At 40.5% G+C, this 23,306-nt stretch overlaps 1 protein-coding gene, 1 non-coding gene and 1 pseudogene across 11 annotated transcripts in view; 2 read left to right on the top strand and 1 right to left on the bottom strand.

Annotated features, from left to right (window-relative positions):
• SRPK2 (SRSF protein kinase 2) overlaps positions 1-23,306 on the bottom strand; it is a 227,473-nt gene that overhangs the window by 62,253 nt on the left and 141,914 nt on the right. For all 10 annotated transcript variants that reach the window (XM_067745984.1, XM_067745988.1, XM_067745982.1 and 7 more), the window contains one exon: positions 9,032-9,183. In XM_067745984.1, coding sequence (XP_067602085.1) covers positions 9,032-9,183 — 152 coding nt within the window. The remainder of the gene's footprint in view (positions 1-9,031; positions 9,184-23,306) is intronic.
• TRNAD-GUC (transfer RNA aspartic acid (anticodon GUC)) lies at positions 13,540-13,611 on the top strand. The gene has a single exon. It is a non-coding gene; the product is annotated as a tRNA-Asp (tRNA).
• On the top strand, positions 20,708-21,022 carry LOC137228555 (V-type proton ATPase subunit e 1 pseudogene; annotated as a pseudogene).

Here is a 23,306-nt window from a genome sequence, read left to right as displayed (position 1 = left end):
ACACAAACACAGAGTGGACTCCCCCATCACACCTGGCCCACATTCTTTGCAGACACCTCCGATGACAGCTCTATTCCTGTCAGGGAACATGCAATCTATCTAAGTTCTTTTAGGCATTTGGGGGAAAGTCAAAAGTTTCTTCCTGAGTCTTTTGGGCCTTTTCAGCTGGAAATAATCCACATGCCAAAGAGACTTCAGGGATGGCAAATTTTGCTCCTCTACGATGGATTAGAAGATCAATACTACTAAAGACATGTCTAAAATATTTGTATTTATAAGCTGAGGCTGACATTATACATAAATACAAAGGAACTAGACAAGTCAAAACCCATTCTGGAAGAGAAGCACAAAGTCAGAGGGCATCCACTACCCAGTTCAAGACTTACTACATAAAGCTACACAAATCAATAAGCGCACAGACAGACCAAAAGTGGAATGGAACAGAAAAGAGTCCATAAATAGACCCTAATACATACGGTGAAGTTATTTACAAAGGCACCAGGCAATTCCATAGGGAAAGAAGTGTCTTTCCAACAACAACTAGACATACAAGTATATAGAAAAGAAGAAACCTCCACACCAACTTCACACCTTTCTGCTGACATTCTGGTACAGCTCTTTCACCCTAAATACATTTTTAAAAAGAGAGCTGATCATACCAGAAAGGTTCTTTTGCCCTTTTTTTTGGCCACACGGCTTGTGGGATCTCAGTTCCCTGACCAGGGATTGAACCTGCACCCTGGGCAGTGAAAGCGCCAAATCGTACCCACTAGCCTGGGGACTCCCAAGGGTTCTTTTTCCATTCTGCCTTCCTTCGGGTTTTTAAAAAATGTCTTTCTAGATGATGTTTTAATTTACTTCATGTATAAATTTCTCATCCTCGTATTTATCCTCTACATGATGCTCCCACATTACTCTTCAACCTAATCTGTATGTTGCCCATTTGGCAGGAAAACAAAAGCTTCTCAGAGACACCTCTCCCAGGCTCCAGGATTTGGCCAGAGAAACGCCCACCCCCATCAACAAAGTCCAATTCTTCTTACCTGGCAAGGCCCCCTTTACATTTTCTATAAAGTCTTTTCTTTTACCTCTAACCAAATACAACTTCATTCCTTTCGCATCCTCACAAATTTCCCTTTTTCTCCTCTTATAATTAGTCAACCACACAAAAAAGGTGAAGAAAGGCACTTAAGTAGCTTCTTAATCTAGTCCATTCATTCATTCATCCCACAGTCAACAGGCCACAGGTTGTTCCATCTTGGTTCTAGTGAGAAGCAGGAAGCAACAAGACAGGCAAGGCTCTGCTGTGAAGGAGCTTATATTCTACTGGCAGAGTCTGCGAGGCCATGAACGCCTAGAAAATACAGACTGTTTCTCATTTATCTTTACAAACCCTGTAGTAAAATACAACACTTTACATATAGGAAAGCCTCAAAGAATTCAATTGTCAGGCTAACTAAAGCTTAGTAATCAATAAATACCCATGTCAGTAGTGATTCACAGCAAGGAGCCTGACAGGTGTTGGAATAGCCTCAGTCTCCACGAAAGGAATGCAATGAAGCCTCGTAATAAATCCAAGGGCATATTACCTTCTTCATATAGATAAGCAGAGTCTCTTCTCAAGGCTTCAAGTAAGCCAATTTAAGCCTACTAATTTTTAAAAACGCATACAACCCGTGGTGAATTAAGTATTCATGCAGCATTAGTGGTTTTAAGGAAAAGAACTGTGAATGAATAAAGATTATCTTTTACTTATCTCAAGAAGAACAGGGCTTCCCTGGTGGTGCGGTGGTTGAGAGTCCGCCTGCCGATGCAGGGGACACGGGTTCGTGCCCCGGTTCGGGAAGATCCCACATGCCGCGGAGCGGCTGGGCCCGTGAGCCATGGCCGCTGGGCCTGCGCGTCCGGAGCCTGTGCTCCGCAACGGGAGAGGCCACAACGGTGAGAGGCCCGCGTACCGCAAAAAAAAAAAAGAACAGAAACTAAAGACTACATTTCTGGATGGACCTGGAGATTATCATACTAAGTGATGTAAGTCAGACGGAGAAAGACAAATAAATGATGTCGCTTATATGTGGAATCTAAAAAAAAAAAGATGCAAATGAACTTATTTTCAAAACAGAAACAGACCCACAGACTTAGAAAATGAATTTATGGTTACCAGGGGAGAAGGGGGGCGGTGGGGATAGATTGGGAGTTTGGGATTGTCACGTACACACTGCTATATTTAAAATAGACAACCAAGAACTTCCCGGGCAGTCCAGTGGTTAACACTTCGCCTTCCAATGCAGGGGATGCAGGTTCAATCGCCGGTCAGGGAACTAAGATCCCACATGCCTCGGGGCCAAAAAACCAAAACATAAAGCAGAAGCAATACTGTAACAAATTCAATAAAGACTTTAAAAATGGTCCACATAAAAAAATATATATATAATAAATAAATAAATAAAACAGACAACCAACAGGGACCTACTGTAAAAAAAAAAAAACAAAATTAAAAAGGCTACATTGTCATAAAATACTTGAGCTACATGACACCATTTCTAAGGCAACTTCGTGTAATGTATATTGCTTTTTTTTCTTAAAAAAACAAAAAACAAAAAACCTGAAGCTATAAAATAGTCGTTAAGTCATAGATTCTGGGGAGAGAAACAAGACCAATAAGAAATTATAACCACCAACATTAAATTCTGAGATGTAGTGAAATTCAACCTGTGTAAATTTTTCACAAATGGAAAGTGAACACACATGGGTAAAGGCAATTTGCGTATAAGGAAGCCATCTGACATTTTTCTAGTGTGCAAGTATTCATATTGTTTATCCTATGTTTTGAAGGAGATATTCCCAAATTCCCACAGAAGAGCTCGGGGGCACTGTGGATGATTTTAAGAAAATTTAAAGCAGAAATGAAGCGTCTGTACTCTGATTTGTGTGTCCTTCATGGCCTGTCAACCTCCTCACCCTGACACGCCTTTTCAGATACGCAGGTAACAACAGTGCTATCCTGCCCTTAGTTGAAGCTTAACACCAGAGACAATTTCCTCACCCAAACAGAAATACTTACTGCACAGTAGATGGTTCCAATGCAGTGGGATTAACAAAACATACAGCCCTTGACCACAAGAAATCTTTCAGACTGAGGAGAAGGAGCTCAGAAACAAACACAAAAATAAATATATAATCACACATCATAATGAGTGCTGCGGGGGTGGGGAGTGGAGACTACTGTGGGTGATAAAGGAAGAGGCCTAAATAAGATGTGATAGGGATTCAAAGAAGGCATAAGGAAATGACACGCTTCACTACCAAGTCAGAGCACAACTATGTTGAAATCGATGTCTCCAGAAACGATGCAAGTGATAAACTGTATACAAGGTGCCAACTTATCTAACAATGATTTAGCAGAGCCACAAAACAGGATCTCTGAGGAGTCAGTCAGTGCAGGCAAGCATGATACATGAAAGCGATGTTCCTACTTCCACCATTTACTCGTCCTTGGAGTAAATACGTGCTGAGAGTTCTGGGGAAATTTTAGAACACAGGTAGTTCAAAGCAGTAATTCCCCTTACACAGCAAATCAGTCACACAGTGTGAAGTGACGGGAAGGGTCACTTCTCTTAGTCACAAATTTGGAGTTTTAGAGGAATGGTACATGCCTCAGGTGAGCCATCCTTACTTTCAATGTGCAGAAAAATCACTGGATGAACCTGTTAAATACTTGGGAGTCCGGGTTCTACTCCCAAGGATTCAAATTCAAGACTTAGAGTCTAGCCTAGAAACGTTCTGATGCAGGTGGTACAGGTCACACTCTGAAAACCCACATTAGACTAAAATCTCCCCAGAGGAGGAGGTTTTGCCCTGATGAAGAGGCTTTCAGCTTAAAAAAGCAAGCAAGTACAATATTACACAAGGGCCTCCTAGAACTGTTTGTTTACAGGCTGACCCTGTGCCTGACCCTTGTTATACTCTGGGCTTGGAAGAAAAAGTCGGAATAAACCACACAGCCTGCTGCTACAGTTCCTGTCCCAGACAACTGACCAGAGGTAACATAGAAAAACAAGGAGAGAGAGAAGCAGTGCTGACCACTCTGTCTGCAGAGGCCAGAGAAACAAGCACACCACAAGCGAGGCAGCTAAGACCGCTAAGGGGGTCAGCACAAAAGTACAGACGGGGACACACCCGAGAAGAGAATGATGGAACAAAAACAGAACTAAGGAAAATAAAATTCGTATTTCTTAAGAATCTTCTTTGTATCAGGTAGTATGCCCTACTTCACATATTTATCTCATTTTATTCCTCAAAAAATCATCAGTGATAGGTGCTGTTACATATTCTATTATATGGAGAGATGATATTATAGATGAAGAAACTAATAAAGCCTACAGCAAAGGTAACTTGTCCGAGGATACAGAAATGGAAAGCAACAGGGTCAGATTTTGAACCCAGCTCTTTCAGACTCCAAAGTCTATACTCCCCCTCTGGACTCGTGGGTAGGAACATGCTAGCTATGAAGAAAGGAAAAGAAGACTCCCAGGCCACAGAGACTGCCAGGTACAATAGAAAGGAGCAAAGAATAATGCATTAGCAATATCAGAACTTTAAATAGTGGCCTTTTTGTTAAAAAGGCGGTAAGTTTCACAAGCTTTGAATAAGGAAAGACTTGAAAAGGTAAAGAGGTAAAAAGAAGGTAAAAAGTTAAGATACAATTTGGTTCGTCATGAATGATTCAGAATTGCAGGAACCCAAATGCTTACTGCAGCTAAAGGTAGGTGATGGGATTCCAGGTGACCTTCCACACTCCGACCCCCAAAATACCTATAACTCCTAGGATGAACGAAAATGTCTTTTGTAAAGAGAGAGAAAAGATGTGGTATATTTTGTGTCTGTTAATGTTTTATTTTATTTCAGGACTATTAAGAACTGTCTGGTGGTGTAGAGGTTCTCCAAGAATGAAGTCAGAGGAAACAAGAAGAGATGTGAAGTGACAGAAGAGAGACAAGCCACCTCCACAGACTAAGCAAAACATACCCTTAGACTGTGAAAGGCATCCCTCCTCTTCCCTCTTCCTGAGCTCTCACTCCACAGCCCTTAGGTAGTGCCAAGCGACAAAGGACGTCTAAGGACAGGCTAGGTGTTGAGGAGAGGGGAGACATGTCCAAAACGGCAGTGACATACAAGGAAATTAATCTAGTCAGTAAACAAAATGAGGATAATGACAGCCTAGTCTCTTACTGCCAAAGAAAGAAACTATAGACATGGTAAGGATAAAACTGAGCTGAATCCTCCAGCATTACAGTGGAAATGAGATATATTAAACTCATGGATTGTAATATATGTATAAATAAAAACAGAAATAAATATTTAGAAATATATACATAAAGGAAGTATGTACTTAGCTCTGTGCTAAGAGACCTAGAAGCAGTGACACCTCAATAGTAATGATCTCATCTAATGCCCAGATCTTGTTTTCTAAATACTGTTCCTAACTAAAAGAAACCAGGGGTCCTTGTGGAGAGAGCTGATTCCAGGGCTGGCGTACAGATAATACAAGATGAACCAGGAACATCTTTCTTTTTTTTTCTTTTTTGATTAATTTTTATTGGAGTATAGTTGCTATGCAATGTTGTGTTAGTTTCTACTATACAGCAAAATGAATCAGCTATACATATATCTCCTCTTTTTTGATTTCCTTTCCATTTAGGTCACCACAGTGCATTAAGTAGAGTTCCCTGTGCTATACAGCAGGGGTCCCCAACCCCTAAGCCTCTGACTGGTACCGGACCACAGCCTGTTAGGAACCGGGCCACACAGCAGGAGGTGAGTGGTGGGCGGGCGAGCTAAGCTTCACCTGCCGCTGACCATCGCTCGCATTACTGCCGAACCATCCCTCCACCCCACCCCCGGTCCGCGGAAAAATTATCTTCAATGAAACTGGTCCCTGGTGCCAAAAGGTTGGGGACCGCTGCTATATAGTACGTTCTCGTTAGTAATCTACTTTATACATAGTATCAATAGTGTATATGAGGAACATCTTATTTGAAAGTAAGAAAGGATTTAAGGAATGATAGGGACTTTTCCCATCAACAGAAGAATGGATAAAGAAGACAAGGTATAAACACACACACACACAGACACACACACACAGACACACACACAGTGGAATACTAGCCAGCCATTAAAAAGAATGAAATTTTGCCATTTGCAACAACATGGATGGACTTGTAGGGCACTGTGCTAAGTGAAATAAGTCAGAGAAAGAGAAATACTGTATGATATCACTTATATGAGGAATCTAAAAAATACAACAAACTAAACAAACTAGTGAATAAAACAAAAAAGAAGCAGACTCACAGATACAGAGAACAAACTAATGGTTACAACCAGTGGGGAGGGGGGTAAGGGCAATACAGGGGTGGAGGAGTGGGAGGTATAAACTACTGGGTGTAAGACAGGCTCGAGGATATACTGTACATAACATGGGGGATAGAGCCAATATTTTGTAATAACTGTAAATGGAGAGTAACCTTTAAAATTGTAAAAAAAAAATTTAATTAAATTAAAAAATAAAGGTTTACATTTATGCTAAACTAAAAAAATAATAAATAAAACAAATGACACAGCTTTATACGTACTGATGCAGAGTGACTTCTAATATATACTAAGTGAAAAAATAATGTGTAGAACAAAAAAGAATGATATGAACTTTTCAAAAGGACAGAGAATCAACCTGAAGGGGCTCCTAATGGCCAGTTTGGGAAAATCTAAGCATTAAAACTTATAAGGAGAGTAAATGATTATAACCCACTGAGTAAAAAGGAAATCTATGAATGAGTACATCTGAGATACACAGACAGATGGATGGGAGGGAGGGATAGGTAGAATACAGGGAGAGAAAGAAAGAAGAGGAAGAAGGAAGTAAATTTCTTGAAAAAAGAATATTTACAAAGGTTCAAAGTAACTCTCAACAAAATGTTTATTAATTACCAGGAGGTAAAGAGTAACTTTACAGTAGAGCTATCTGGCAGACACCAACCTGAACAAGTGATTGACATCAACTGTATTGGTATAAATCAAAACCATGTAGTATCTGATAGGATTCAATGAGAAGAACACTTCTCACAGAACAACACTTTTTTGGTATTCCAAAATGAGAAAACATTATACAGAACAATTGGCCTACATCTTCAAAAATGTCAAAGCCATAAAAGCCCAGAAAAGACTAAGGAACTGTTCCAGACTAAGGGAAGAAGAAAACAAAATGCAATGTGATTCTTCAGTGGATCGGTTTCACAAAAGTAACAATACTGGGCAACTGACAAAACCTGAATGGAGTCCAAGGACTGAATGGTAGAAGTATATCAACATTAACTTCCTGATCTTGATAGTTGTATTGTGGTTAACAAAGGAGAATGTACTTGATTGTAGGCAAAACATACTAAAGTACTCAGGGATGATAAAGCATCGTGTTGGTAACTTAAATTCAACCGTTTCCAGAATAGATAGAAAGTTATCTATTCTATTGGGGGGTGGGGGCAGTTATTTTCCCGGACATTCCCAATCAACTCCATGGGCCCCTTGAAAGCATTTGTCAGTTATCTTAAACACCTGTTATGGTCTATACCACAAAAGAGCCACCTGTGAGGCAAATATTCTCATTCCAGCAGTGGGGAACCTATGACCTGAAGAGAACAGTTCCTTCACACCAACCTAATGTTTTGGCCTAAGCAGCAAAATCAAGACAGTTGTCCGCATTTCCTCTTCAAATAACTTCATTTTCAAACGAAGAAATGCAGATTAAGAGGGAGGATGGAAAACATCTTCTTTTCCATATTAAAAGGCATAGATCTTTACCTTTGGGGTCATAATCACTACTCGTACAAATGCTAAAGATCAACATTCCATTTTCTAAGGAAAACATGATTCTATGTGTAGAAATCTACACCTACGGAAAAATCACGTTAGAGCGGAAGATTCCTTCTTAAACTTTTCAGAGCAGAATATTAACTTTTGCTTTCTCGTATCTAACGTTAACCAACACACAAAGGGCCTGCAATCACTAGATAAACTGACACTAAGATATAATAGAGCCGAAGAGTCATTAATGCTTTATGGCCTGAACATGTGTGCATCTCCTGCCATCTATTCTTAAGCCGTATAGAATCTTTTCCTTAATTTGTAGCAGATAAATGTCTCATCAACTGTTCAGAAGCTAAGAATTCAGATTGTGATAATTTTCCATTAGAGGGAATTAAAGTCCAAGTGAGTAAGAAGAGGCAGCAAATGCACTGCCTTTCCTTTAGCCTTGATTCCTGGGATCCAGTCTACACAGAGTATGGGGTCTGGATCAAACTGTTTTCAATACTCATCACACAACATGCTTGCCTTCTAGGAGTTTAGCTATATGCTCTTGGGCTTCACGAAACATCAATACAAGAATACTCCACTTGAATAACTTGTACGTATCCGTGAAATCATAGCTGAAAACATAATCCACTACGTCACAATGGCAGAACCCACAAACTGTCTTTCTCGTTGAGTACAACGCCAGGAAACAAATGGACCGACTTTCATTCCACACACAATGAATACTATGTAACTCAGTGCTGCGCAGAGAAAGGAACAGTTCCTTATTAGTCTTAGCAGCCCAGAAGCTCAAATCCAATGCAGAGAACAGCAGTTTAACTGGCTCCTCCCGTAGGGCCTTCGTACCCTCTACTTTCTGTGCTCTTCTCTTCGCAGATGGTTTACTCTGTGTTTATCTTTAATAGTCCTGCTTTATACCACCTTTTTAATCCTACCAGCAGATTTAAATCCTCTTGAAAGTACTCAGCATATGTACGCACACATGTATTTATTTTCTTTCCCTTACAAATTTTCCTCCTGATATCTCTTATATTTTCAGGTAGCATTCTACTCTTAATGATCTAGAAGTTTTCAACGATACGGACAGCAAGAGGCTAACTTAACAACGACCAGGGAGCTGGCATCACCAAGCCCCCGTGCTCTGCCCGCGGGCGCGCGGGCTCGTCACCTTTGCAGTAGTCTGCGGGGTCCTCCTGCTCCTCATCGTCTGACCCCAGGATCTCCTCCTCTGGCTCCGGGGGCGCAGGGTCTGCCAGAGGCGGCGGTGGTGGAGGGGGCGGGGGTGGAGGAACCAAGGGAGCTTTCTGCTGAGGCTCCGGCCTGAAACAGAGGAAGGACAATTCCTGTTTACTCAGAAGTAAATCCTGCATTATGAATACACTTGAGAGTTTCTTAATATGGGAAAAAATAAAACTTGTCACACACTAAGAAGAGATGCTGATTAACGTCACTTCAGCCACTTTAGCTGAATTCAAGTACTGCTTCAAAACACAAGTGGGGGGCGGGGGGGTGACTACCCTTATTAACCAAGGAATATTTCTGCAGGCCCGTTTTCACTCCAAGCGTAATTATTTCTTAAGTCTTGATAATATTATGAATTGTAAGTGAAAAAGAGTTATCCTCTCATGATACACAGCCTTAGTAGTTAGAACACATCCCCCAGAGATTAGAAAAAGAGGAAAGCAACCCTAGACTTTAAAAAAAGGGCTTATTTTCCATCATTTTAAAATCAGAATTCCTTTCCCCATAGAAACAGCAGGAATGTGGTTAGGTTTCCTGGATAACTCATAAAAGCCAACTAATGTATACTGTAATGTACACCTTGCTTAGCAAGACAAGAACACTGTCCCAAACTGGAAATTAAACAAAGAAAACATCCACTGCAGTCGAATACAAATACAATCCATACATCAATGCAAGACTTCCAATGGTTATTTCTAATTGTTACAAAAAGGCTAAATGTTTAGTACACTCTTTTACAAAAGACAGGAAAACCTATAATACTAAAAACAAATAAACAACTTAAGAAGTTACAGATGTAAATCTTTCAGATATCTAGAATAACTCAGGATATATTAAATACATTTGCTTAGAAGTAAAGCATTCATAATGCAATTCTGTAAAATCAAGCTTTCACTTATAAAATGTAACTGCTCCTTCTAGCCATATCCCAATGGGGAATCTTGAACCAACAGTCTCAACTGGATGCAGAACCTCTCTTGAGCTGCAAGCTGCCCTAACAACAGGACCACCACTGCTCTCCCTGAGCTGGCCACAGCTCTACAGATAAAAAGTGGGGAGGGAAAAGATACCGAGTGGTAGGGGCAAGGGGGTTCGGCTGATGGACTGTTCCCCAGAGGCAGTTTCAGTGGGATGAACAGAGGGCCTCTAGTCTGGGGAGCAAGGGGAACCTCACAGACACTGATGTGGTAGATAATCGCCATTTTTTTGGCCTGCCCAGTACTGATGCTCCCTTTCTAAAAGCACGTTTTGGAACACTGCTACTCCCTGCACAATGAAAGGCTGGCTCCAGTCCTCTCTCCTCATTGTGGTACAGCCTAGGGCACAGAGCCGTGGAACCTTGCTTGAGAAGGTCAGCCATCACAGGGTACAAACTCATCCTAGCTGCTAGTAAAAGGCAGGGTCAAAGGACTTGCCCCTTTCTAAGCTGAACCTCTAAATTCTTGCCAAATCTAGGAGCCCCCAAATAGCCTTTAGCACACTGCCTTCAGCCTAAGGTAGTTACAGCTCATTTATGTGGGTTGCCACCAAAAACTCCAAGTGCCACAGCAAACGAAGGAAGGCAGTAGAAACACCAGCAGTCATGAGGATGGGGTGGGGATCACATCTCACAGGTAACCTTAAAGGTCAACCCTGGCAAGTATGATTACCTTTGGCAGGACAACTAAAGAATGTTTATAATCTGAAAATCACTTGTACTGATTTCTACTTGCTACAATTTATGGAGACTCAAAGTTACAGCTCCTTAGGTAACAGACATTAGGACAATGGTGGTGATAACATTCTCAATTAACCATGCCTCATGATGGAGTACTGAAAGGGAGTCATCACAACCAAACACCAACACCACTGCCAGGACCTCCAAAGAAATCCCAAGAGACCTTATGCAAAAAGAGGCCTGAGGAAGGGGAGGTAGGAGAGGAACTGCACCAGTTTCAATGCTTCCCCAAAGGGAAGAGGTTAGAGAAAAGATTTACATGACCCATTCTTGGGGGTGGAATCTATCTATTTGACAAATTTGCTCAACCAAAAATACTTTCAATGTTGACTATTTCTTCCTAAGAAATTTCATATGAAAAAATAAAGAGATTCTCTAAATTAAAAAAAAAAAACCCAAAAAACAACAACACATATTCCCTGTGGAGACTATGTAACAACTAATGAAAAGGGAAGGACTAGAAGATCTTGTTCCACTGCTGCAGGGTGCTGCTACGATCGACACCACTGATACTTGGGCCAGGAAACTCACAGCTGTGGGTGCTGTTTTGTACACTGGAGAACGCTGTCAGCCTGGCCTCCAGCCACTACATGTCAGTTGTGATCATCACATGTCCAGAGACAAAGCAACCTAAATGTCCATCAACAGAGGAATGGATAAAGAAGATGTGGTACATATATACAATGGAATATTACTCAGCCATAAAAAAGAATGAAGTAATGCCATTTGCAGCAACATGGGTGGACCTAGAGATTCTCATACTAAGTGAAGTAAGTCAGACAGAGAAAGACAAATACATGATATCATTTATATGTGGAATCTAAAAAAAACAGAGTACAAATGAACTTATTTACAAAATAGAAGTAGACTCACAAATGTAGAAAACAAACTTATGGTTACCAGGGGATGAGCAGGGTGGGGGATAAATCGGGAGACTGGGATTGACAATATACATACTACTATACATAAAATAGATAACTAATAAGGACCTGCTGTATAGCACAGGGAACTCTACTCAATACTCTGTAATGGCCTACATGGGACAAGAATCTTAAAAAAAACCAACACTGGATATATGTATATGTATAAATGATTCACTCTGCTGTACACCTGAAACTAACACAACATTGTAAATCAACTATACTCCAATAAAAAATTTTTTAATCACCACCAAAAAAAACCTATGTCCAGACACTGACAAATGGGTGGGGAGGAGGGGGAGGGAGGGAGGGGAGGGGAGTGGTGGCAAAATGATGCCCATGTGAGCACCACTTCATCGGTGGCATTTGCTACATATACCTTTACCTCAATGGAATAGACTGTATCTATAAGGGAGAAGAGACTCTAATTTTCACATGCCCATTTTCTCTAGTTTGAGAGGCTTGGGTATCTTTATCATAATGTATGTCTCTTGGTGAGCTGCCACGTCACTTGCTTAACAAAATTCTCAGACCCTCTGGGGTCAGGGAGGGCCATGCTGAACAGGCAGGCAGATAGTTCCCGCAAAGCCAGTTCTATCAAGATAAAGGGATGAGTCAGGGTACCTTGAAATACAGAGGAAGTTGAGTAATGTTGATGTAATATCTTGACTATCATATCAAAACACCTAGAACTCTGCTATCCTCTGGCCCCATGTGAGTGCTGAGCACTGAAAATGTACCTTGTCCTTATTGAGATGTGTTCTAAGTGTAAAATACGTACAGAATTGCCAAGATTTGGTACAAAAAAATGTAAAGTATTTTATTAATAATTTTATATTGGGGCTTCCCTGGTGGCACAGTGATTGGTAGTCCGCCTGCCGATACAGGGGACACGGGTTCGTGCCCCGGTCCGGGAAGATCCCACATGCCGTGAAGCGGCTGGGCCCGTGAGCCATGGCCGCTGAGCCTGCGCGTCCGCAGCCTGTGCTCCGCAACGGGAGAGGCCACAACAGTGAGAGGCCCACGTACTGGAAAAACAACAACAACACACACACACACACACACACACACATATATATATATATATATATATATATATATATATGAATGATAATTTCATATTTATTACATGTTAAAATAATAATGTTTTGGATATAATAAATTATTAAAATTAAATTCATCTTTTTTTTTTAAATGTGGCTACTAGAACACTTTAAATTACAAATGAGGCTCACATTACATTTCTATTAGATGGCATCACTCTAAACCCTCAGGTTCAACAATAGCAGAGGACTGTCTTGGCAGAGATTCCTGGTCATATCAGTGAATATTTTTTTCTGAGGCTTCTCCCAGTAACCTGCTTCACACCAATTATCACCAACTCTCAAATTACCCAGTTCATCATAGTAAGATAAGTACACTGTAACTACCAAATGTTACAGTCCAATCACTGACTCCTTTTCATCCCATCCAGCCTTGTTACTGCCTACTGCACAGGAAAAACACAGTAAATTTGTCTTAGGGCAGACGGACGTAAGAGAGAATGATGCCACACTGTCTTTAAAGGCTGCCTTCTTCAAACTGGTCTCTGGTGGCTTCTACAGCACCTCAAAGCCTGGTTAAATCTCAACTGTTTAAAAGATCAAGAGGTGATCTCACCAAGTGTATACTCATGAAATACATCAAGCGATTAAAAAAAAAAAAAGACAACTTTCACTAATCCTATTGAAAACCATCAAGAAGTTATTTCAAAAGACAAACCAAAAAAGTTATTACATATAAGAATTAATAGGGAGTTCCCTGGTGGTCCAGTGGTTAGGACTTGGCGCTGTCACTGCTGTGGCCTGGGTTCAATCCCTGGTCAGGGAACTAAGATCCAGCAAGCCATGCGGCATGGCCAGAAAAAAAAAAAAAAAAAGAATTACTAGAAGCACATAAGCTGTGGGGGGGAAAACTCATAAATATTTTCAACAACAATGCCAACACTACTAAATGGTGAAAGAATAGTCTTTCAACAAATGTAACTGGGACAAATGGCTATCTGCATACAAAACAATGTTGTAACCCTACCTCACATAAATACATAAATATTAACTCAAAATTAATAACTTGGGACTTCCCTTGGTGGTCCAGTGGTTAAGACTTCACACTCCCAAGGCAGGGGCCCAGGTTCGATCCCTGGTCAGGGAACTAGATCCCACATGCATGTCGCAACTAAAAGATCCCGCATGCCACAACGAAAAGATCCCGCGTGACGCAACTAAGACCCGGTGCAGCCAAATAAATAAATTAAAATATTTTTTAAAAAAATAATAACTTGCAGGAGGGCTTCCCTGGTGGCACAGCGGTTGAGAATCCGCCTGCTGATGCGGGGGACACGGGTTCGTGCCCCAGTCCGGGAGGATCCCACATGCCGTGGAGCGGCTGGGCCCGTGAGCCATGGCTGCTGAGCCTGCGCGTCCAGAGCCTGTGCTCCGTAACGGAAGAGGCCACAACAGTGAGAGGCCCGCACGCCACAAAAAAAAAAAAAAAAAAAAATTAATAACTTGCAGGAAAAAATATGAGTAAATCTTGATTACCTTAGGCTTGGCAATGTTTCTTAGATATGATACTAAAAGCATAAGCAATAGAAGAAAAAAAGATAAAACTGGACTTGAACAAAATTGAGAACGTTTGCGTTTCAAAGGGCACCATCAAGAAAGTAAAGACAACCCAGAGAATGGAAGAATATATTTATAAATCATACAGCTTTAAACAAACTTGTATCTAGAATATAAAAAGAAATTTGTAACACGACGATAAAGAAACAAATTTTAAAAATTAAAGAAAAGAAGTAGAACAGACATTTCTCCAAAGAAGATATACAAATGACCAATAAGCACATGAAAAGATGTTCAGCATCATTAGTCAATTGGAAGAGGGAAGTCAAAACCACAATGAGATACTACTTCACGTCCAATAGAATGGTTATATTAAAAAAAACACCAGGCAACAACAAGTATTGTCAAGAATGAAGACACTGGAACCATCATACTACTGTAGCAGGAGTATAATATAGCACAGCTGTTCTGGAATATCTGGTAGTTCCGAAAAGGTTGAATTTAGAGTTACCATGAAACCCAGCAATTCCAATCCTAGGTATATACCCAAGAGAAATGAAAACATCTGACCCCACAAAATCTTGTGTAAAAATGTTCATAGCGGTGCTATTCAGAATAGATAAAACGCAGCAACAACCCAAATGTGCATCAACTGATAGATGGGTAAGTAAAATGTGGTATATTCTTACAATGTAATATTATTCAGCAATAGAAACAAATGAAGTACTGATAATACATGTTACAGTAAGGATGACCCTTGAAAACATTACGCTAAATGAAAAACACGAGTCAGAAAAGAACACACGTTGAATGATGCCATTTTACATCAAAACGTCCAGAATAGGGAAATTTGTAGAGTGTATTAATGGTTGCTTGGAGTTGGGAGCAGGGGAAGAGAGAAGTGGAAATTGACTGTTAATAGATACGGGGGATTCTTCAGGAGGCATGAAAACGTTCTCATGTGGTGATGGTTATACAACCATGTGAATATACTTAAAAAATACTGAACTGCATACTTTAAAAATCTAAGTTGTATGGTATTTGAATTATACCTCAAAAAGCTGTTTTTTAAAAAGCAAAAGCCTATACGACTATATAATACCTTTTAATATCCACCTTATACCTTAATAAAGTATATGCTTCCAAGAAAAATCATAAATATCTACATTTAGATTTAAGCAATCTATATGCATGGTCTCTTTTACAAATGCCTAATACATTCACAGTGAAAAATAACATGTAGTTCTGTAAAAAGTAGAGAGTCTATCTAATCATCTGAAGTTTCTATAAGGCACTAGTAATTTCAGAACGTGTATGTATACATAAGAAAATGTACCAACTCAGTGACTGGAATAAAAAATTTAGAAAGCAAAATTCCAACTAGTCATTCATATTTTTCACAAAGAACTATATTTATTTTGCCCTACATAAAACATAACTAAATATTCTAATCATTACTCCAAATAGGGCTATCAGGCCCTTGTGACATATTAAAAGTAGTCTCGGGCTTCCCTGGTGTCACAGTGGTTGAGAATCTGCCTGCTAATGCAGGGGACACAGGTTCGAGCCCTGGTCTGGGAGGATCCCACATGCCGTGGAGCAACTAGGCCCGTGAACCACAACTACTGAGCCTGCGCGTCTGGAGCCTGTGCTCCGCAACAAGAGAGGCCGTGACAGTGAGAGGCCCGCGCACCGCGATGAAGAGTGGCCCCCGCTCGCCACAACTAGAGAAAGCCCTCGCACAGAAACGAAGACCCAACACAGCAAAAATAAATAAAATAAAATAATAAACTCCTACCCCCAACATCTTCTTAAAAACAAAATATTTTTCTTTAAATATTACATTAGAATACTAAGATTATTTTATCATGCTTATCGACTTCATATTATATTTTTCATGTACATTTGCTCTATTAGTAAAGTGAGAAAAAACTGAACAACCCTTGCAAAATGCATACATCATCTGCTCTAAGTTGCCACAGCAACCAGATGGGAGTTCTCTGATTTCCTTCCAGCTGCTATTTCTTTTCCATTCCAGCAGAGAAAAAGAAGTAAACCTCACATTTGGCAGAAAAAGAAGTACTTTCCTTTGTTATCAGCTTAAATGGCAACTGACACCATTTAAGAAATTAATTCAGTTAATCTTTAACCAAAACATAAAGAAAAGGAATCCCAAACCAATTTCTTCAGGTAGTATTCTAGGGACATTCACATAAAGTCAAATTTCTTTTTCTTTCCTCGTATGTCGACAGCCTAAATCTAAAACTCACTCTCTTCCTCCCACCCTCCTTCTCACTCTTCCTCTCTTGGTGGTAATTGTCAGCCTGAGAAACATGCAATCTGGCATTTCTACTTAAGGACAGAATCAATCAGTATACACTTTCTCTCAAAATAGCTTATCTAAAAAGGCTAGCTGCTGTAGCACTGGGTAAAGTCACACAGCTAGGGAGGAAAAAGCCACAATGATTTCATGTATTCCTCTCCAATGAAAAGAGAATTTCTAAACTTTGTATAAATCAAACCTAAATGTGAAGTGTCTGCTGTGGTAGGCAGAATTCTAAATTGAGCCCCAATGACCCTTGCCCTGTGTAATTCCCTGTTCCTCTGAGTGTGGGTAGCCCTGTGAATATGATATCACTCTTGTAATTATGTTATGTTATATGGCAAAAGGGCAGATACACTGGGTGGGCCTAACCTAACCACATGAGCCTTTTTACAGGTGAGGGTTTTTCTCTGACTGGTCAAAGAAAAAGTCAGGGGCGTGCTTGAGCTAACCTGCAAAAAAGCAAACATTCATGTCAGGAACTGCCCATTAGGGCCAACAGAGCAAGGAATTACGGGTGGCCTCTAGGAGTGAGAGTGGTCCCCAGCCAACAGCTAGAAGGATAACAACAACTTCAGTGCAAGGAAGAGTTCTGCCAATAACTAGTCATCTTAAAAGAGGACTCCAATCCCCAAATGAGAACTGCAGCCTTGGCAAGCAGTTTGGTTTCAGTCCAGTGAGAAATCAGCCACCTGTGCAGCCCTAACTTCTGACCTACAGAACTGTGAGCTAATAAACAGGTATTGTTTTCACCTGCTAAGTGTGGTAATTTGTGCAGCAATAGAAAATGAATAGAGCTGCCAAGTTCTCAATAAGTAATAGAGTAGTTCATTTTAAATTATCAGATTTTGGCCTCAACCAAATCTGGGGTTTTTTAAATAATTGAAATGATCAGAGGAATTAAGAAGCTGGGTAATAAGAATGTGACAGCCAATTCTCTTTGGGGCACAGGCAAGTTAAAAAAAAAAAAGAAAGGAAAACAAAAACTTATTCCCCAAATTCTAACAGAAACAATCATAATTCCAAGCCAGACACTTTACATGGTCTTACTAAGACTGTGTCGTCTTCTAGAACACTGAACATAGTTAGTGAAGATGTAAGTAAATCACACCTGCTTCCCAACTAAACTACACCTTAGACAGCAAACGAGTTGACTACTTGACCACCTAACAACATATGTATGACGGAGCTATAGACTTCTCATCCACCTGTATTATTAATATTTCATAAAACAGTGTGGGGCCTGGCAGTACACGTTATTACTACTGAAGAAGAGAAAGGCAGACAGAAAAGTTTAATCCAGAGCCCAAAAGCGTGTAAAAATGGTATCCACTGATTCCACAAATACTCAGAATAGCATATAACAACGGTCCCCAGCCTTTTTGACACCAGGGACCAGCTTCGTGGAAGACAGTTTTTCCATGGGATGGGGTGGGGGGATGGTTTCGGGATGATTCAAGCACATTACGTTTATTGTGCACTTTCCTTCTTATTATTGTTACATTGTACTACATAATGAAATGATTATACAGCTCACCATAATGCAGAATCCGTGGGAGCCCTGAGCTTGTTTTCCTGCAACTAGATGGTCCCACCTGGGGGTGACAGGAGACAGTTGACACCTGAAGTGTGTGCCTTAGGTCCAGTCTACTCCGTAAGATGCAGCTTGTCACTTGCCACTCACTGATAGGGTTTTGATATGACTCTGTAGGCAGCTGATTTATCAGGGTCTCTGTGCAGTCAAACCCCTCTGCTAATGATAATCTCTGTTTGCAGTCGCTCCCCAGCGCTAGCATCGCCTCAGCTGCACCTCAGATCATCAGGCACTAGATTCTCATAAGGAGCACGCAGCCTAGATCCCTCGCACGCACAGTTCACAGTAGGGTTTGCGCTCCTATGAGAATCTGATGCTGCCACTGATCTGACAAGAGGTGGAGCTCAGGTGGCAATGCGAGTGACGGGGAGCAGCTGCAAATACAGATGAGGCTTCACTCGCCTGCCACTCACCTCCTGCTGTGCGGCCCGGTTCCTAACAGGTCACCAACCGATATCGGTCCGTGGCCCGGGGGTTGGGGATCCCTGGCGTATAGCATGCACCATGACGTGTACCGGGGTACAAAGGAGCCCGGCACTGAGGGATGCATGGTCTAGCAAGAGGGCTCTAGAGAAATGCCTGTAAACACAAGAATATAGGAACATAACTGCTCCAAGTGTTGTTATAGAGGAGGAGGTGGCAGAGGGCTGAGCCAGAAACATCTACATGCTGGGAGTGATCTTAGAGACAGAACAGAATGCGGCACAGGGGGTGGAGGAGGGTGGCCAAGGCCCAGGAACAGGGTGATGAGAGGCACAAAGGCCTAAAGTAGTCCAGTGTGGCTGGAGACAGGGAAGAGGTTCAGCAGCAGCCAGTTGACAGAGGAACGACCCACAGTTCTAAGGGATTCGCGCTCTATCCTTAAGGCAAGTAGGAGCCACTGAAACACAATTTTAGGACCAGAGAGTTGCTCTCTGCAAAAAACATATGAAATTGGTATACAGAATGGGTGGAAAGGATAAAAGACAGAAGCAGGGAAACTAGTGAGGTGTCGCAGGAGGAAATGATGAAAACCTGAACTCAGAACTCAGTAATTCATTTGCTGGAGGTGGGTGTCTGTCTCCTAGGTTTCTGACAGTAAGATAGTGTTACCATTAATTTGGAGAGAGAACACCGCAGCAGGAGGAGGAGTGGTTTGCAGTGAAAGCTTACTTCTGTTTCAGCTCATCAGAGTTTGAGGGGCATGTGGGATGTCCAGCATTGTGGACATCCTTGGTGGACTGCTTGGTATATAGAATCTATAGTTAAAAAATAAAGGTTTAGGCTGCCAATAGAAACAGAGGTCATAGTAAACAGCTGGTAAACAATGCCTCTCCAAGCATGTGAGAGTGCCAAAGACAACTGAGGGGTTGAAGAGACAAGAGCAACGCCTAGTTAAGAGCTAACATACCAAGGTTAGTCAAACCACCAACAGATTCTAGCCTTCCTGGTTCATGATCTGCAAGCAGTGACCCAGAGCATAATCACCAAGATAAATCCATAAATTTCAAAGACAGATTTTGGAGAATATATAAGTTTTACCTCATATAAGCCTACCTTTTTACATTAGGACGAGATCATATAAAAACTAGCAAACTAAGAACCCATGTGTTTCTATCTAAAAGGCTCTGTTTGTAGGCAATCTGAAGCCAGCTGGGTACAGGGTAAACCGCCACTACAAAAAAAAAACGGCGGGGGGTGGGGGGAGAATTGTTTACTAAGACCTGTATGTTGATGAAACTTAACTAGAACAACTTCCTCCTGCTACTCAGGAAATAACGCAAGATGTACCACTTTGAACATGGCTTCTGCACACCTCCGCAAGATTTAAATCAAAAAGCAACTATAATTATATGACACAATAGCCACTAGCCAAATTAAACAGAGTAAAATTTAAGATTCAGTTCTTCCGTCACCCTAGCCTCATTTTAAGGGCTCAAGCAGCCAGAACCACATACAGCTGGTGACTTATGGTACTGAACAGTGCAGATAATAGAACATTTCTATCATCACAGAAAGTTCTACTGGACAGTGCTGCTCTAGGCAACATTTTAGCAACGTGAACCTCCTCTAGCATATCATTACTTTTAATAAGTAAACAAAATTAACTGAAAAGAGTTTGGAACATTTTTTTATACAGCCCACCATTGGAAATTTTAGCTGTAAAATTATAAACAGGAAGAGTATATTCATTTTTAATTTGACAGATGATTCCAATATTTGAATATCCTTTAGCTCAGCACACCTCCTTACTGGAATTCACCTGATACTCACAGTGACAATGTCCGTAAATAGCAATATATTGGGGTCTAAATGTCCATCAATGGGAGACTTGTTAATAACATGATGATAGATTATGGCACATGCATACAACATAACTCTTCTATAAAAAATGAGGCAAATGAAATTAAGGAAATTCCATCCACAATAGCATCAAAAAGAATAAAACACAGAGCTCCGGTGGCAACCATGGCATATACCGGCCTCACGGTGCCTCTCATTATGATGAGCATGTTCTGTGGCTTCATCAGCTTCCTGGTGCCCTGGTTCATCTGTAAGGGTCCCAACTGGGGAGTTATCATCACCATATTGGTGACCTGTTCAGTTTGCCACTATCTCTTTTGGCTGATTGCAATTCTGGCCCAACTCAACCCTCTCTTTGGACCACAGTTGAAAAATGAAACCATCTGGTACCTCAAGCATCACTGGCCTTGAGGAAGAAGACCTGCTCGCCCGTGCTCAGTCACTGAGGCCACAAAGAGAACTCCTCTGGATGCAAAGTCACCTCCACACCCAGACCACCTTCCTTAACTCAACCCTTTTAGCCATCAACTGCCTTAAATGTTCCCACCACATTTGAATGCCTTATTCTACAATGCAGTATTTTTTCTGGTCACCTTTCTTATTACACTTTGATGAATGATGTACCTATTTAACCTAAAGTATGCTGCCTCCATAAAATGTTTATGTACTCTTCTGAGATAGAAAGTGCTGTTCTTCGGAGAAATAATGTTACTCTCTCCTTGGAACCTGTGGATTTGAAGATGGCTCCTGCCTGCTCTCAACATGGGAATCAGCGAAATGTTTAAGAACTGTTACAAGGCAATAAGACTCCAGTGGGGCAGTCAGTAGGAGAACATGTTCAGAGGGAAAAATCTGCCTCACCAGAATTATACCAAAGTATATTAACAGGATGAATTTCTTATTTCTGCTATCTTTTAGAATAAATCATTTTTCTGCTTTCCATGGAAAAAGAAAGAATAAGATACAGTTGAACACTGAACAATTAGAGGGTTGGGGCATGGCTGAAAATCGAAGTACAACTTAATAGTTGGCCTTCTGTGTATGTGGTTCCTCCATATACACAGAGTCAACTATCTGTGGACTGTGTAGTACTGTAGTACATACTATTAAAAAAAATCCACGTATAAGTGGACCCAAGCAGTTCAAACCCGTGTTAAGGGTCAACTGTACGTAGGAATAAATTTAACAAAAGAAGTTCAAAATATATACTATCAAAGCTAGAAAATATTACTGAAAGAAATTAAAGAAGATCTAAATAAACAGAAACACATCCCACGTTAATGGACTGAAGACTTAATTCTGTTAAGATGACAGTATGCCCCAAACTGATCTACAGATTCAATTCAATGCCTATCAAAATACCAGTTGGCTTCTTTGCAGAAATTGGTAAGCCATTCCTAAAATTCATATGGAAATGAAATGACCCAGAATAGCCAAACCAATATTGAGAAAGAACAATACTGGAAGACTCATGCTTCTTGATTTCAAAACTTACTAAAAGGTACAGTAATCAACAGAGTGTGGCACTGAGAGTCCAGAAATAAACCCTCACATTACCATCAAATGATTTTTCAACAAAGGTGCCAAGACCATTCAATAAGGAAAGAACGGTGTCTTTAAACAAAAGGTGATGAGATAAATGAACACCCACATGCAAAAGAATAAAGCAGGACTCCTATCTCACACTACACGCAAAAATTAACTCACAGTAGATCAAAGACCCAGATGTTAAGACCTAAAACTATTTAAAACTCCTAGAAAAGATGTTCATCTTTAGCCATCAGAAAAACAAAAATCAAAACCACAATGAACCACGAATCCACACGTACTAGGATGGCAATAATCAAAAAGACAGATACTAACAAGTGATGGCAAAAATATGCAAATATTAGAACCCTCACAGACTGTTTATAAGAAAGGAAAATGATGTACGCATTTTGAAAAACATTTGAAAAACTAGAAGCAGTTTCTCAAAAGATTAAACAGTTACCATATGACTCAGCAGTTCCACTCCTAGGTATATACACAAGAGAAGCTAAAACATACATCAAAAATAAAAACTTGCGCATAAATGTTCTTAGCCTCATTATTTGTACTACCCCAAAGCAGAAACAATCTAATGTCCATTAACTGATGAATGGATAAATAAAACAAAATAGTAATATAATAGAATATTACTCAACAATAAAAAGTAATGGAAGTACTGATAGATGCTACAGTGGCCGCTTATGGCTGAGGGGGTGGGAAGAAATGGAGGTAACTACTCAAGTGTACAGAATTTATTTTGGGGGTGATGAAAATGTTCTAAAATTAGGTGGTTGGTGATGGTTACAAAATTCTGTGAGTAGACTGAAACATCTTTGAATTGCACATTTTAAATTTTATGGTACATAAATTATCTTTCAATAAAGTTGTTACACGAAAATAAAGAGGCTGTCCTCTATGTACTAATATGGAAGATATGTCGATAAACACAAAGGCGCAGCGCATTTGTGTATGGCGCGTACCATTCGTTTTACAGATATAATACAATGCATGCACCTCATGTTAACGGACTGTTTCTGGTGGGAGCAACAAGAAACTGACAATAATGGCTCTCCTCCAGGAAAAGGAGCTCAATGACTGATGGTCAGGGAGAGGAATTAACTTTTCAAAAATTCCTTATACTCCTTTCATACTTTTTCAGTTGGGCACCATGCGCACGGCTACTGAAACTAATTATTAATTTATAAAGACAAGAAAGAAAAATAAGGAAAGGCAAAGT

This window comes from Pseudorca crassidens, chromosome 8, assembly GCF_039906515.1.
Source record: "Pseudorca crassidens isolate mPseCra1 chromosome 8, mPseCra1.hap1, whole genome shotgun sequence".
NCBI classification, from domain to species: domain Eukaryota; kingdom Metazoa; phylum Chordata; class Mammalia; order Artiodactyla; family Delphinidae; genus Pseudorca; species Pseudorca crassidens.
The sequence above is the reverse complement of the archived record's forward strand: the minus strand, read 5'-3'. Positions and strand labels throughout refer to the sequence as shown.